This window comes from Anolis sagrei, chromosome 2 (assembly GCF_037176765.1).
Source record: "Anolis sagrei isolate rAnoSag1 chromosome 2, rAnoSag1.mat, whole genome shotgun sequence".
Lineage (NCBI taxonomy): Eukaryota > Metazoa > Chordata > Lepidosauria > Squamata > Dactyloidae > Anolis > Anolis sagrei.
In genome coordinates this window covers 244959527-244977035 of record NC_090022.1, presented here as the reverse complement: position 1 = coordinate 244977035, position 17509 = coordinate 244959527, and the positions used below count along the sequence as shown (strand labels likewise).

At 40.2% G+C, this 17509-nt stretch overlaps 1 protein-coding gene across 3 annotated transcripts in view; it reads right to left on the bottom strand.

The window, feature by feature from the left end:
- Positions 1–54: 54 nt before the first annotated feature.
- MCC (MCC regulator of WNT signaling pathway) overlaps positions 55–17509 on the bottom strand; it is a 266904-nt gene continuing 249449 nt past the window's right edge. For all 3 annotated transcript variants that reach the window (XM_060761904.2, XM_060761905.2, XM_060761907.2), the window contains 2 exons: positions 7565–7687; positions 55–5684 (listed from right to left, as the gene is read on the bottom strand). In XM_060761904.2, coding sequence (XP_060617887.2) covers positions 5504–5684; positions 7565–7687 — 304 coding nt within the window. In that variant the 3' untranslated portion in view covers positions 55–5503. The remainder of the gene's footprint in view (positions 5685–7564; positions 7688–17509) is intronic.

Genomic DNA, 17509 nt, shown 5'->3' with positions numbered 1-17509 from the left:
TAACTTTTTATCATGAAGAAGAAATACTGAAGAGAAACCCATAAGAATGGAGGCTTTGTGACATTTCGGCATTAGAAATTTATTCAGAATATAAGAACATTTGTAAAAGTATTATAAATGCCTCTGTATAAATAAATGCAGTTTGTACAATTCTATATATCAAACCAACACAAAGTAGCTATTTTACAGCAGCTAAAGAACTAAAACTATTTCAAAAATCAGAAAAAAACTGTTTTTTCAATGAAAAAAATGTCAATATAAACAGTAAACCAATACTGACATAAATGCAAAATGAATATGTGCTTTGTAAAGAACAATACATTCAAGCTGGTGTAAAAATGTTATACATTAGCTGGAAAAATAAACAAGAGTTGGAACGTGTTCCGTGCGCCGTATGACAAACTTGTCAGTTTCTAGAACCCTCCTCTAATAACACAACTGAACATGTCACATTTAGACTAAAATGACTTAACTGACTTAGTTTGCCATGGAGAAGGAACATTATCACTTAATACATGGAATGAATAATTTCAGAATCTGACGAACAATATGACCTCAAGTCACTACAATATGCCCATCTGCCAGGTGATGCCTGACATGTTGGGCACAGAGATTGGTCTGGATTCTGACTTTGCTCCCTTGGGAATATTCTTGCTTAACACATGCAGGCTGATGGAAGGAATCTTTTAACTGTCCTTCCTGCCCCATTTTTTATCATCCTCAACTCTTACCATATGCTTTTTGTCAGGTCAGACCTTTACGGAAAAAAAGTTTTCCAATTGACAAAAGGATCTCTCCCACTTACAGAAAGCTATGTTAAAATCCAGCCCAGTTTTAAAAACAGTTGCATAAGTGAGTTATTTTTGGTATTTCTTCTTCAGTTATACCACCTCTTAAGAGCTAATAACATACTCATACATCCTGTTAATCTAAAATTCACAGTCCTTTAGTCTGTCGGTAGATATGCCTCTTTTTACCACCATATTTTCCCCTCCAGTGAACTGACTGCTGCTTGGTGGTGAAATGCTTTTCACTCAAGTTGCACACAACAATGCAAGATTTTAAATACCCCCCAAACGGTTTTTTTAAAGGTCAATTCTTTTCTCCGTCCAATTACTCTAAATTGGCATTCTTTCAGTATTGTACTGAAGGGTGGAAATTCTGGCTGTCCTTTGCAGCTTCCTGGCAAGGTTACATTCAGTCACTGATGGAGCATAAATCTCCAGCACTGTTCTTCCTTATGGCCTGAGCTGGGTTCCAGCTGCACAGATGCAACTGAAAGGTGCTTGGGAGCCCCTAGCAACTAACTAGCTGTTGGGACACGCTCCAATGCATTGAGTGGGTAGAGGGCACTGCACAAAAAGGTAGAAGGATAGCTACTTCATGAACAAGTTGATACACTGGTTTAAGCAGGCTTGTGTCACCCTGCGTCACCAACATGGACAGTTGCTATACCTTGCCACAACCTTGTACTAGAAACACAGTTGACTACTAGTGCCCTGAACAAAGTTATATTTGATTCTTGCAAAGGGAAACAGAATGCATTGTCCTACACATTGCTCTAGCTAGTTATACCAAGACACTTCATTCTCTCTACCCCTCAGTCCCTGTTTCAAAGCCACATTATCTGGTTTGAACTGGATTATACGAGTCTGCACTGCCATATAATCCAGTTCAAACCAGATAATCTGAATTTTATATGGCAGTGTACAAGGGGCCTAAAAGCAATGCTGTTTCATCTTGGGAAAAACCAAAGAGAAGAAACTTGACAGCTGCTTAAACAGTGCTGCCCCAAGGAAAACCATTGAGCATGAAGATACAAGGATGGGGAAGACACACTCAAGCTTTGACATCCAAGACATCATGAATCCTGACATTTCATATAGACCTCCACAGTTGCATTATAACAACATTTGCAGGTATGTTATTTATTTTTAGTGTAACATTTTGTTTTTACCTTGCATTGTTATGGGAGATGATTGTGGTTATGTTTGTTTATACCCTGCGTTTTCTCTCCACAAAGGAAACTCAAAGCAGCTTAATTTCTTGATTTTGAATACCTTAGGCCTCTGGGAATAGCAGCAAGGTATGGTAAATGCTCACCTGCACTGCAGAATGGTACTGGTAGAATTTTAGAGATTTGTAACTGGTGAGACCTCAAAATAAGAAGAAAGATATGAATATAGCCAGTAAAAGAAGGTCTTCCTTACCAAAACAAGGAAAGACATCAGAGCAGTATTAACTGCTATGCTTATTGAAGAAACAGAATGCTTCTCGCCATTAAACCAAATGAACCTGGCTAAAATAAAAATAAAATGTGAATTAATGCATGTGTGAACTTACAAATGAGAATGATTCAACTTTCCACAAGTTGACTTAATTCACAGACTATCACTTGTCTAGTGTTGCCCAAAATACAGTGATGACAAAAAATATGTGATATCCAAATGGTTGGCTCCATCCAGCTCATATCATACCTTAGAAAGATTTATTTTTAATCTGGGGAACATTAGTTCTTAACGTGGGCTAAAATTTTACTAAGAAATGTCCGGTCAACTTTTGATGAGAAGAAATAATGTCTCATATATGTTTGCAAAAAAGATATTTTTGCTATTTTGGAAAACGAGGTGACAAATTAAGGTACAAATAGAATGAAACGTTGATTACTTAATAGAGTAGTTGCCAATCCATTTCAAATACACACGCCTCTGAAAACTCTTCCTTACAAACAGGATCCCTACCACAGGCAGCTGTGCAACTCAAGGTACAAAACAAAAACAAGCGACCCCAGAGGTACCAAATACCCTACCTTATTTTAAATATATATTAGTGGCTGCAACATTACAGGACTAGAAATAGAAATCTGAGTCTGACAACTCAATTTGAAAAGCACCTCATTCAGTGAAAATATATGGAAGAATGCTAGAAAACTCTAGCTGGTTATTCTATTAGAATTGCTATCTTTATTGCAAGTGGTCTAAGAATCAAAGTGCAAGAAAGAAGAAGAAGAAAAAAGATCCTTTAAGACAGCAGTCCTTAACCTGTGGTTCCCCAGGTGTTTTGGCCTACAAGTCCCAGAAATTACAGCCATTTTACCAGCTGTTAGGATTTCTGGGAGTTGAAGGCCAAAACATCTGGGGATCCACAGCTTGAGAACCACTGCACTAAGAACAAGGCACCACAGTGTGCCATGACTCAAGACATTTATCTCCCTTGGTTTACTAGAGATCAGTGTTTATTCTTCCACCTGACATGCCAGAGAGTTATTGCTGCATCTATAACTACAAGAGAACATTAAGAACTGGTTGAATTTAATAGAGACACTGGCTGGAACTCATGATCATTGTTATGAAGATTGACTGGTCTGTAGTGACAATTCCTGCATATTCAATAGTATAGGGAACGTGTAGGGATTGTAAAAGTCTCCCAATCAAGACTTAATAGGCAGCAGCCAATGCGAGCAACAGAAGTCTGTTCTCTTGTCAATTGGGACACAACAGACTGACAGTTCCAGCTGACTCCTGCAAATGATCTCCCATGAAAGGAGGAATTATCACTGAGGTCATACTTCTGACTGCCACACTGGATGTAGTTTGTGAGAGGGTGGTAGAAATGTCAAATACATCCCTGAATGATAGGAGAACAGATCCCTTTTGCTTGTAGCGACTGCTGCCTGATAAGTCAGGACTAGTAATGGGCTAGGCCAAGGCATATTTAGCTATGTAATCAAGATAGTTATATAACTAAGTAGTTGATCTAGAACTGTTGCCATTCTAGCTTTATATATTTATTTTAAAATGTAGACAACTCTTTTGCATGGCGGTCTCTGCCTGTTGTCCCTTCTACAATGGTTTTATCAGGCAGAGTAGACTTGCAACTGCAAGTTAGTTTTGACACAACGGCTTTGTAGGATAGACGTGTACATTCATTCAATCAGGCACATTATATCCTAGGCTTTTTAAAAGCACAATAGCATAAGTGAAGTTTGATGAGTTATTTTTATACTGTACAGCAAGGATGTGGTGAGCTTTATGGAAACTGCTACAAATGTTTTGCAACAGCCCTCAGAAAACAGCTGCTAAGAAATACGTCCTGCCCAGACCCACACCGTACTCTTTCCAAAGGGATTCAGCTGTAAGAATGCACAACACTTTACACATTTAATAGTGACACTACTGGCAAGAGAGATTCTTAAGCTCTCTTTTTGGGGGAGATTTTGGATTCCTAGACATTTCAAACAGTATGCCCATTGGGTTGTTGTAGGTTTTTCGGGCTGTATGGATATGCTCTAGAAGCATTCTCTCCTGACATTTCGCCTGAATCTATGGCAGGCATACTCAGAGGTCGTTGGAAACTAGGAAAATTTGGTTTATATATCTGTGGAAAGTCCAGTATGCCCACTGCTCAAGAATTCTGTGAGATGGTGGCTCAAATATATTTTTTGGGGGGGGGGGGGGGTGAGAGGGTAGAATTTGAGAACAAGTGCACTGATATGTATGTTTAGCTACACAACTGAATGGTTATTCTCAGAATATGGATTACATTCCCTCCACAAAGATTTTTGGGAGGCAACCAATTCACGAAAGCACACCGCTTAACTCTGGAGCACTTCCACCTGGCTGTTTCATCAGCAACAGCAGTTAGCAAAACATGAAGAAGGGCAGACACATAAAAGACAACAACAACTTGCAAACTGCTTGTTCTGACCCACCTGCACATTGGGACTGGAAGCAATATGCAAGAGAATTGCCAAGAGATCCCAAATTATAGGCTATCAGGCATTAAGTGAGCACACTTCAAAAAGTCTTAAAAGCAGCAGGTAATGCAAAGGCAGTTTAAAACTGAAACAGACTGTGGATGGAGTGCCATACTCTCACTGCATGCACTTAATCTCCAGTCAGACAGAGAGGGAAGACTTGCTTCCTTAGATGCCACTTACTGGAGAGTGCCAATTCTTTGCGTACTCTATAATCACAGACACCAGCTATCAATAAATGAATGGCCACTGACTTCGTAAGCGGCTGTGCACTGTCAGCCTAGAGGAAAAGATGAATGGCAGAAAGGAGATGGAAAGAAGAAATCCTGTGATCCAGATGAAAGCAACCTGTGTGGTGGTATTTGATCATTTCCCCAAAAGTACAGTGGACTCAGAAGGATGTGTTTGATGAAAACACAACTATTCTTACCCATACAAGCCTGGAAGAAGAAAAAGGGAAAAAAAGCAACATGGGAACAAAATAATTACATAGAACCTTGATAAACAGGTACATTTACCATCAGGCACTGTCTGATTATGCACAGCCATCCCAAAAGCCTCACTTTCCTTTTGGCTCCTGTTCATGATTGCATATTGTCGAAGCCCAAACTGGTCTCTGATGCGCTTCCATCTTGGCCCAGGCTGTCTCTGGTCTCCTTCCGCACCTACCATCAACAGTGAGTCCTAGAAGGACTCATACTTTCAATGGCACATGGATCCCTTTTTTTTTTTTTTTAAAGATCCCTCTTAAAGTGACGTTTCATTGGTGTGGGGTCTTGAGTTCTCTTCTTCCAGCAAAGCAATTCTTTGTTTGAGCATTCTCACTTGAGTCTCATGCCTTTCGACCATAGCCATCATTTGGGATTCCAGTTTCTTCAGTTTGTTTTGATGCTTTTTCTTGGCTTTCTCATAAGCAGCCACAAGGTTACTGTAAGAAACAAAGAGCAACAGAAGGTGGGGGACATTTCAGAAAAGCAACTTGTAAAGATCAACAGTTAACAGTAGAGATGCAGATTTCTATGTAACACTGGGTGGCATCTTTTGGGATACAACCCCAAACCGCCCAAGTCTCAAGTCCTCAATGAGGAGCAGTTACTTAGTTCAGTATAGACTAAGGGTTCCCTTCCCCCATATCTCCTGAATGCCTTCTTAAACTTTAGTATGGAGTGTATGTGCTGTGTGCTTTGAGATCTCGCTCTGCGTGTGTGTCAGAAGAGATGTAATGATTGGTGTTTTTTCCCCCCTCTTGAAACCTTAGAAGAGATGGGTGTTAGAGTAGCTCAGACCCAGTTCTTGATTATTAAGAAATGCAACTATTTCTTATTATCTATATAAATAAAAATGTAATGTTAGTTTCTGGAATTAACATAACTCAAAAACCACTGGACGAATTGACACCAAATTTGGACACAATACAACTCTCATTCCAATGAGTGACCATCACTCATAAAAACACTGAAAAGCCCAGCAGAAGAGACTAAAAAAACCAAAAAAATATAAAATATATATTGCAACGCATAAACAAAAGCACATATATACGCAAACATACACATATACACATATATACACACACAAAACACATATACACAGACTGGGCCACAGCAAGGCGTGGCAGGGGATGGGTAGTTGTTTTTTTAAAGATTGGACTCTGCATGTTTGCCTCTAAGCTCTGAATTCTTTACAGCCACATCACACGACACTTCACGCTCTGCCCGCTAATGAGCTGATGCTCAGCTTTTGTATCCTGTTTGTTTTTGGATGCTCTGCTTTATTTTAGGGTATTTTCCCCTAACAGAATCATGCCCTCCATCAGTAATGGATGATCTTAATGGAAAGTATGAGAAGAAATTTTAGTTTTTAAGACTAGGCTGTTGAAACTGTGTTCTCTCAATGTTGATTTCAATTCCCATCAGCCCCAGTCCAGGTACAATGGGAATAAGCTCCATATTGCCTGATAGCGAGTCGCCATCAATTCAACTAACACAATATTATCAACACAATGGGTGTTATCTCTCCGTGTTTTCAAGCAGAAGACTTCAATAGCCCTATCTGGTGACGTCAGGGTTTAAACTTGAGAGCTTTTCTACACCAAGTATGTACTTTGCCATTGAATTGTAGCATCAGCATCAAGAAGGCACGCAAGTTCCCCAGCTCTTCACTGCCTATCAGTATATTCATCCCAAGTCATGGTTTGCTTCAATGTGTATTAGCAGACTGACAGGAATTTTATTTATTTACTCTGTTTGTATCCTGCCTTTCTCTACCCCGAAGGGGACTCAAGGCGACTTTACATATGGCAACTATTCAATGCCTTTGAACAACAGTTAAAGTACATTAAATAAAAAAATAAAAATTAGATGCACATTAAAACATAGAAACCATTGAAATCACTACTAAAATCACCTCCCACAATCAGAATCCAGGTCATTCCAAAGATCATTGCACATTAATTCTGTAGCTATTATTTCACTGTAGTTAATCTCCAAAAGCTTGACTCCAGATCCACGTTTTCACTTTCCTTCTGAAGGCCAGGAGGGAGGAAGCTGCTCTAATATTACTGGGGAGGGAGTTCCACAGCCAAGGGGCCACCACTGAGAAGGCCTTGCCTCTTGTTCCCACCAGACAAAAGAGGCGGGACCAAGACCAGGGGCTCCCCCGATAATCTTAATCTCTTACACATTCACATTCCCTTACATATTTGGGCATTTATAGTCATAAATGTCTCTAAAAACAGAATGTAGGGAAAAATATACAAATGAATTGTCTCAGTTCCTTCCATGCTGCCATTTACCAGGGAAACCACTTTACCTGTTTGCTCTTTTCAAGTCATTCACAAACTCTGCAGATTGCTGGTGGCGGATTTCACTGCTCTTGGTCAGTCGTTCTAAGGCACTCACCAGCTCCTGGACTCTGGCTTTCAGCTTCTTTTCTCTGAAAAGTGCAAAGCAAACTATATTCAGCTTGTAAATTTCATGTAAAGAACCAAACTAACTCACAGCAAAACAAATGCACAACTGGAAATTACAGGGGCTCTTCCGCTCCTCTGGTGGAGAGAATATATAGACACACTACTAAATACAGACGGTTTCTGTTGCCAAAGGAAGAATACAGACTTGGTTTTCTGGAGTTATTTATCGATTTATACTCCACTTCCCCTCTAAATAGGAGCCAAAATAACTTACAATGTAAACCATAATGGAGTATAAACATGTAAAAAAGTAAACTATATTAATGTACTAATTAATGTACTACTTTTAAAGCATCAGCATAAGTATCATATACTAAAAACTGCATGCCCAAATTGTACACCACTCCACTCTGGTCAGCCAAAGTCTGTTCAAATAAGGTTTGCCTTTTTGCCTAACAGACATAAGATAGAGGGCAGATCAAATCTTTCTTGGAAGAAGTCCAAAGCATAGCAGCAACCACCACGTAGGTTCCCTACCATGTTCTTCCCAGTTGAGCCTGTGAGGGTCTTAATGGGGAGAAAAAACCACCCCTGAAAGCTAGAAGACCTGGGCAGGCTCACATGGGGAGATATGGGCTTTCGGATAGTTTGGAACTAAGTTGCGTGGGGTTTTAAACCTCAAAAAATTGGACAAACTGCTAGTGAAGCTGTTTCAAAATGAGAAGGAACAATGCTTCACTCTCTTCCTTGCTGTTAATGCTGTGCAGTGGTGAGAAAAGCCCAGCCTATGGGATGCATGCAAAATTGGAACAGCCGACCTTCACCAGTGTAGCCCAAATAACCAAAGTGAATCATTCACACGTTGGTCTGGATCTAAAAGGTCTCCAGAACTCCGGTAAAGTCATATGGCAGATACAAGAGGAAAAAAATGTCATGTCCAACACTTTCACATGTTGAGTGTACTGTATGTATAAGCAAATGTGGGAGCGACAGCCTTGAAACACTCCTACAATTCTAGCTTCACCTCAGAAAAGTGAAGCAGAAATGTCCTGCAGAAAAGTTTGTGAAAGATGGAAATAGCAATTTAGAATGGGGCATCCCATAGTTTTTGTAAGAAAGGAAGAAAGAAAGCTAATTGTTAGGGTCTGATTGCCACTATAATGAATAAGGGACACTGTTCCAGTCCTGGAAGTAAGATTTGGAATGCTCTTCTTTGAAAAGAGTAATATAATGAAAATGAATGCTGGAAAGGAAAGCCCCTGCAGAGTCTGTGAGAGCTCAGAGCCACTTTCAAGGAGCTGAAAAATAAAAGCATCTGCCAGCTTAATTTGACACAGCCTGTACTGTCACTGTGAATGCATAATATCCACTTTTGGCGATTTAAGTAGAGTGCCGCCCTAGACTGCCTTCAGGTGGCACTGCTCTACAACGGCAGAAGAAGCCTCAAGCGCCTGTGCTTGTTTGAAAGTAGACTGAGCTAGGCAAAAGATGGTTAAAAAGGTATGGTAGAAATTAGCACCTTATAAATGTGTGTTATGGATATGGACTCAATTAGTGAAACACCTAACTCATCCTAGGAGAATTTTCCCTTTCTCTTGATACTAGATTTGGCAGTGAAGTCAGAATATTTGAAAATCCCTTCCCTCTACCCTATGAGATATTCTTAAGAAAGCAATTTGGGCATTTTCACATTACACACATACAACATATCTGCATGTTACGCAAGACAGAACTAATATCTAGTGCAACAGCTTCCCAGACTGCAAAGCAAAGTTCAGCTATATTCAGTAATTTCCTGGGCTGCAAAGTGGAATTCCCCTGACACTAAGTCGAGTTGTGTCCAACTCTGGGGGGTGTAGGCGTTTTCTATAGACACCTTCCACATGAAACCCTGTTACCTTTCCGCAGAAGCAGTATCTATTGATCTACTCACATTTGCATGTTTTCAAACTGCTAGTTTGGCAGAAGCTGGGGCTAACAGTGGGAGCTCACCCTGCTCCCCGGATTCGAACCACCAACCTTTCGGTCAGCAAGTTCAGCAGCTCAACGGTTTAACCCGCTGCACCACCAGGGGGCCTATCCTTACAATCCAACAAACAGAATAAATGAAAAAGGAAATGTATGATTGTTATCGGAGGGAGAGGGAAAATAGTGGAAAAGGGTTGGATACAAGTAGGAGACGAGGGCGATTTTACATATTATTTTTTAAATCTCTTTTTTTGTTAAATTGTTAAAATATGCAGACCATACAAATTGCTTATGTTATTTTTTACATTTCCTCATGAGGAAAAGTGGTTATGTTATACCTTATTTGTTTGACTCAAATAAACTAAAAAAAGAAGTTCATACAAGAGTTCAATGTTGTAGAAGCAGAGTTGCTCACACATAGTTGCGCACATGCATTGCACATTGATGCACACTGTTCCTCTGGATATGCTTGTGGATTTTGATGTGAACTCATACCCAATGTTGCAATTCATTAACAAAACAGTGTTGCAACTATCAAGTGGAAAGTTACATCTTATATACTAAATGTAGGATATTAGCTATAAATTAGAATGTAGTTCTTTTACAGGTAACTCTTTTTTTGTTCCAAAAAGACTTTACAAAGTGTGCACAAAGACAAAAGATCCTTGTGAAGTAGCCCCATGCTTCATTTTCTTGCTTGAAGCTGGAGGGCTAATCAGTTAACATTTCAGCTGTTAGGCAGCCCGGGGACTGACACAGGACGCCAATCTAGTCTTAATCAAGAGCCTCGGGAGACCTGGCAATCCTGCCCATCTGAATACCACCAGTCTCACTGCTCCCGCCCCAAGGGTAATCAAATGTATCAACTGGTGATGGAATATATATGGAACTTAAGCTGCTACTCAATTAACAAGAACTAGATTTTTTGAAATAGTTTTTCTTTTAAAAGCATGCTCCTCAAAAATTACAGAGCTGACTTGTGCACACACAGTTTAATGGAAGCATCACAATTTTCCTACAGTGAAAGGATCTCTATGTAGGAAATAATAAGAATCATGGAATACAAATGTTTACAGTGAGTTTTCCATATCCACAGGTTCTGTATCCATGGATTAAAGCCAACCTCAACTCAAAAACATTAGAAAAAAACTCTCAATGATGCATTTGAATTGAGTGCCATTTTATATAAAGTATACCATATTTTATTATGCAATTGTATGGTTGAGCACCATTTTATACAAGGTACACCATATTTTACTATGCCATTGTTTATAAATGGAACAAGCATCCATGGATTCTGGTATCTGCAGGAGTCCTAGGACATGGCGCTCAACATCCCAGTGCATACCAAGGACCCATCTGTATATAGAACAGAAAATGATATATTGCGTTCTCTTCCTTCTCTAACACCACCCTTCGTCATATACAAAGTGCCACTGCTCTTGCATAAGCAAACAAAAACATTTCACATCTTATAGAGACCACTTGAAATTGTCTTCCAAAAAGTATCCAAGGATAATTTCCTTCACAGCTTTCGCCTTTGTTATAACTTGCATTTTTGATGATGAAACTGATAGGTGCTCTTTTTAAAAGCACATTCGACATAGGCCTCTTCTACACAGCTGAATAAAACCCCACATTATCTGCTTTGAACTGGGATATATGGCAGTGTGGACTCAGGGCGCTTCCACACAGCCATATAACCCAGAATATCAAGGCAGAAAATCCCACAATATCTGCTTTGAACTCGGTTATCTGAGTCCACACTGTCATATATTCCAGTTCAAAGCAGATAATGTGGGATTTTATTCAGCTGTGTGGAAGGGCCCCCAGGTATTCCAGTTCGAAGCAGATATTGTGGGTTATTCTGCCTTGATATTCTCGGTTATATGGCTGTGTGGAAGGGCCCATAGTCGATGCTGCAATCTGTTCTGCCTTTCTATTTTTATTTTGCTGTTCACGCATTCTCCATAAGGCATTCTGGGGACAGCTGCTACTTATCTTGCCTGTTGTATGCAGGCATAAATGGCTATAGCGTAACTGATTAGTACAGTATCTCATTCCTCCCAGTTATTCCTGTATTCTGATGACACTTAGAAAGCAACTTGCTAGGGCTCTTCTGTTATTTCAGTTTAAGTATTTCAAACAAAAGACTGATAAGTTCTATACCCAGTAGTATGTAAAACATAATTGCCCAAATGAGAAAGCAAGGATTTGTTACCAATAGCACAATTCTCCAAGTGAGGGCAATAACTCGAATTTACAAATCCTAGAACACTATCTGCTGTTTTATAATATTCACAAAGTGTCCTTTGCAGCTTCTGTCTTAGAAACCTTTTAGTGGGAAACAGGTCTTTCCACCGCCAGGTGCAATGCACCCTGTGCCCATCAAAGGACCAGGATGCCTTTTGGTGAAGGAGAGCTTGAGTGAAGATGGGCTTAATGAGGAGGAAGGACTCCCTCAGCCCTGCAGATGGTTGCACCATTTCTCGATGTGCTCCACAGCCCCGACTGCACTCAGGACTTGGCGCTCAACTGCACCAGCGCCCCCAGGGTCCCCCGCTGTTTAACACACATGGTAATTAGGTCATGGAAAGAGTGAAGATAGGAATAAAGGCTGGCAAGAAGCTGTGAACACAATGCTATGGGAGGAGCAAATGGATTTGCTTTCATATACAATTTGGGTTGGCATCTGTGTACAAACTGCAGGGTAACACAAACTGACAATTTTGCTATCACTTTTAAATTGGCACTGCATGTTTTATGGGATGTTTGCAGCACTAATCAGAACAGCTTTTTGTTCTGTTGATTTTGGCTGCGCATCCAGTTTGAGCATCAGCACACATTATCCTACTGGATTGTCCTATTATCCTACTGGATTGTTTATATTCTGTTTTTCATTTCAATGCTTAATATTTTTATTATACCTTTACTGTTTTATTGTGCACTATTCTGTATTTATTTTTGTACTTATTTGAGCCATTTAATGTTTGCCTTTTTGTGTGTGTAAACTGCCCTGAGTCCCTCCGGGGAGAGAGAGCGGTCTAGAAATAAAGTGATGGTGATACAAATCACAAGCAATCAAACTAAGAATTTCATTTCACCTTATAGCCACCGAATTAGAAACCAGTCAGCCGATCTCTACCTCATCTCACCTTGTTGCATGTCTGGCAAACTAAAGAAGACAAGTTTCCGTGCTTCTTTGTTGTCCCTGTTGACATTTCCACAAGACTAAAGCTGAACAGAATGGATGTTTCAGCAAGACAAGACACAAGTCTACAGGGAAATAACCTGAATTCACTGTTTTTCCTTTTTGCAAACGATCTGTAAGTGGAATTTGGTAAATAATGATCCGTGTTCATCTGAATTGGGAAATGGAAGCTGGATAATTTTGTATTCTGTATTTTTAAACTTGAGGCACATCTATACTGACCATTCAAAACCAGTTTCAAACTGGCATTGAAGAAAATGGTTTTTGCTGTGCAGATGATTGATTACACAGGAAATCTTGGAACTAGTTTTGAGTCCTGGATGGTGATTATACCCAAACACAAAGCACTGATGCCCATTAAGGGCTTTCTTATGCTCTCTTCCATGGGCGTTTGTTGTCCCGCTGCATTCAACTGTCAGTGTAAATGGAGCCTTAATAGTCATCTACAAAGAAAGCCAGCATGGTAGAGACCAGGACTCTGGAAACTGGGGTTCGAATCTCTGTTGAGCCATGGAAACTCACTGTATGACATTGGGAAAGCCCTAGAGGAAGACAAAAGTGAACTCCTTCTGAACTAAGATTCCTAAGATAACTTGGAAATGACGTGAAGGCACATAACAACAGCAACAATCTATACCACTATTGCAGGTATGGGTAAACCTCTACTCTCCAGGTGTTTTGGTGGGAGTTGAAGTCCAAAACACCTGGAGGGCTGAAGTTTGCCCATGCCTGCATTATAGGCATTCAATCAACACAAACGTTCCCTCACATTCATATAAATGTCAATGCAGTGAATAGTAAGGTAGGATGTGCGGGAGGAGTATTTTAGTTCGGTCCTGTCTGCGTCTGAGGATTAACAGATTCTAAATGTTCCTCTTGTTCTCATCAATTTTTTATGGAATTGAAGAAATCCGAGACAGACGATCCCTACAAAAGCCCCTCTATTAGATCATCTCCTCCTCCGCTCGGCCAGGGCCTGATTGTTCCCAACAGGACATTTCTCTCATTTTCTCTTCCCTGTGGAGTAACTGCTATAACTACTCCTGACCTGTTGGTGAATTTATTAAGGATGAAGTCCAACAGGCACAACGGCAATGTCAGAACAGCCTGCTAAGCAAAACTGTCACCAAATGGATAGTGAAGAAAACAGGCTCCCAAAGTCTGCATCTTCCTCAAGGGATGGTGCTGTAATTCATTTTTGTATCCTTCAGACATTTCCTTTTTTATACGCAGAAAATGCCATGCTGAAAAAAACCTCTCTTTTCTTATATAGCTTGCAACTCATAGCAGTATGACATGATATTCCCATGATTTAGTACTCACATCTTAGTTCAATTTACACAGCATGGTTTGTCTGTTGTTACATATTAATATAAATCACCTTTCCTCTACATTTTTTACTAGTGAAAATGTTCTAATACTAGTGAAGGTCTGGCTGAAATAAATGTTAAAAGTACACAGTCAACCGAGACACAAAGCTATATTATGAAAGATTTTCATCACGCTATACTGGAAATTCAGCAGCAATGGTATAACTTCATAAAGCAAACCAGCAAATGAAATTGGTTTTTGGGTGAGTTGGAATGGCACCATATTTTTCATGTTAATGGCATTAGGTTTTCAGCAGGATATCAACAGAATATTTAGGCTACGGAAGACATACTACCTGGAGAAGAAAATATGCTAAACAATGAATGCTTTCTATATGTGTAATATCTAGGATTGTGCTAAATATCTTGTGCTGTTGAGGTAAACCTTTCCCTGTTTAGTGTCCCAGCTTTTGTTGGGGCCTCAATCCGTTTTTTAAAGCCTCTTGAAATTGGGAAGGGTTTTTTTATATTGGGGCCCCAAAATTCAGGCTACTATGGGGGGGGGGGGGAGGCTTCCCACCGACTGGCATCCCTTCCCAGAGTTCTTCTTACCTGGTACCTGCTGTTGCTCCTCTAGGGTAAGGTGCTCAGCTACAGGCAGGCCCAGAGCACATCTGAGGGCTCTGCCAGCCGCCACACATGCCCCGCCACATTCTCGGAGTGTGTGTGTGTGTGGTGGGGCCTGCAGGCAGGCCCGGAGGGTACCTGCAGCCTAGCTCCAGGCCTGCCCAAATGCAGGCAAGGAGGCAATTTTGGCTCGACATGAAAGCAGGCTTTCGTATTGAGCAGATTTCCATGTGTGGAGGGGGCTTCCTGTTTCATGCTTCCGAATAAACGGAAGACACGAAAGACACAAAAGTAACAGTAGGAACGAATTTCGCGCACATGGCTAATTTCCACTATTTTGTCAATTCTGTAGCTGGTTAAGGTATATCTCCTACCATATGAAAAATTATTCCAACATTACAATCTGAGCTTTAGGAATGCAAGTCCCTTCACAAAACAGCAACGAAGTGCAACTCAAAGAATGATGACACATATTTCTGCTAAAATATGAGGAAGCCAAAGTTAAATTACAAAGTGGAAAATAATATCATCATCATCATCATCATCATCATCATCATCATCATCATCATCATCATCATCATCTTTATTTATAGACCACCTATCTCCCTGAAGGGTCTCAGAACAGTTTCCAACAAATACGGCAAACATTCAATGCCCAAAGAAAAGCCAAACAAACAGTTTACATCAGGACAAAACACATTAGACAATAGAAAACAACATATAATTATAACTTAATAATCTAAGTAGCGAAAAATAAAAACAAAAACAAAATAAAGTAAAAACATAATAAAATATTAAAGACCTGGTAAAACACACTAAAAAATAAAATATAAAACCGACTACATCGGAGCTCCATCAGGCAAGGTTCAACAATAGCAATGGCCAGGAGTGCTAAAAATGGACCTAATCAATTAAAAAAGGTTGGGTGAGGAATAGTGCAAACAGCGTATCATAGGGCTGGGGAAGTGGATGAAGTGCAGAACAGAGGACTGTCTGACAACCTGGGGACTGGGCCTAGCCCCTACGCACTAATCATTCCCGAAAACTTGCTGGAACATCCAGGTTTTCAGATCCCTATGAAAGGAGGACTGTGTGGGGGCTTGCCTAACCTCCCTGGGGAGGTTGTTCTAAAATCAGGGGGCCACCACTGAGAAAGCCCTCTCCCTCATCCCCACAGAGGCGGAAGTGAGAGGGGGGCCCTCCGGCAGATCTTAGAGCTTGCATCCGTTCATAGAGGGAGATGCCATCATGAAGATAGACAGGGCTTGAACTATCTTTAGAGAACTGGGGCTGGTACCCTGAAGGTCATCAGCATACTTGAGCAGCCATCTTCAGGGTACTGGGGCTGTTACAATATTAGGACCAAATGGGCATTCACTCCTCTGCCCTTGGTCTACACTTCCTGGTATCAGGCTTTTCTAAGCCAGGCTCTTGGCGGATAGAAAAGAGAAGGATGCAGTAACCTACATATTTATGCCCCTTTTGCTGCTGTTTACAGCTAAATCTTGCTTTAGTGATTTTATCATAAACAAGCAGCAAGTACTGAATATAGATGGAATTCCTTCATAAGATCTTTCTTGGCTTCTTTTAGTAGCTTCACATAAGATGGAACTTCCTACACAGATATGATTTCAGAACATTTAACTTTTTTGGAGAGCTTGGGATTGCAACTTTCAGAAACCCATGACAAGCATAGCCATGCTAGCTGAAGAGTTCTAGGAGTTGTACTTAAAAATATAACATTATTAAATCTTCTCTCTAAGCTTTTCTACCCCTTTTATAGAAAAATCCACACGAATCAATTTCTAACATAACTGGGCAACTATGTCTTTTTCTTTCTTTTCTTTCTGTCACAAAACTTCCTTTCTTGTCTCTCTATTCCATCTTCATTAGGTAGAAGCACTATCCTAATAAGAAATAAATCCAAATGCTACACACAGAATAAAATGAACAAAATCCTAATATCATAGATGGGCAATATTAAGCAGAAGAAAAAGTTTTGCAGATGGTATTTCATGAAGTAGCCATACAGACACAAACTATGTCTTTGTTCAGTCTGACTGCACTGATCAAATGAAATGTTCTGTAAGAGCAACCATAAGCTATAAAAGCAAGAAGTGCATATAAGTAATACTGATAACACGGGCTTAATTAAGGCATCAATTGAGTTGAGAACAAGATGGAATTCCTGCTACATCTACAGTTTCTTAAGAATGATAACTGCAATCCAGTTTGGTATTTTTGAAGCTGGGATCAGTAGACAAACTGTCCAAAGAGTATCCATATATACTGGATTAGCACTGCGGGTTAAACCACTAAGCTGCAGAAAATCCTGCCGATTGAAAGGTTGGCAGTTCAAGCCCAGGTCAGGGTGAGCACCTGCCATCAGCCCCAGCTCCCTGCCCACCTAGCAGACCGAAAACAGAAATGTAAGTAGATAAACAGGTACCGCTGTAAGCAGGGAGGTAATAAAAGGACATGGCTGGTGATTCGATCAGGAGGACATCTAAGGACGACAAAGCTCCTTGGCATGGAAGACTGAGCGACAGCACACCCCCAAGTTCTCTGTGAACCCTATCTTTCCCCCCTGATCTCCGTAACTGTTCTTTAAATTTACTTAAGCATATATTACACTATGTAACATGATTTTTGTTCCTGGGTTACAAATATCATTTCCTAATTGGTTCTATCATAAAAACATGGAAAATGTTTATTAAGTTGCAAAAACT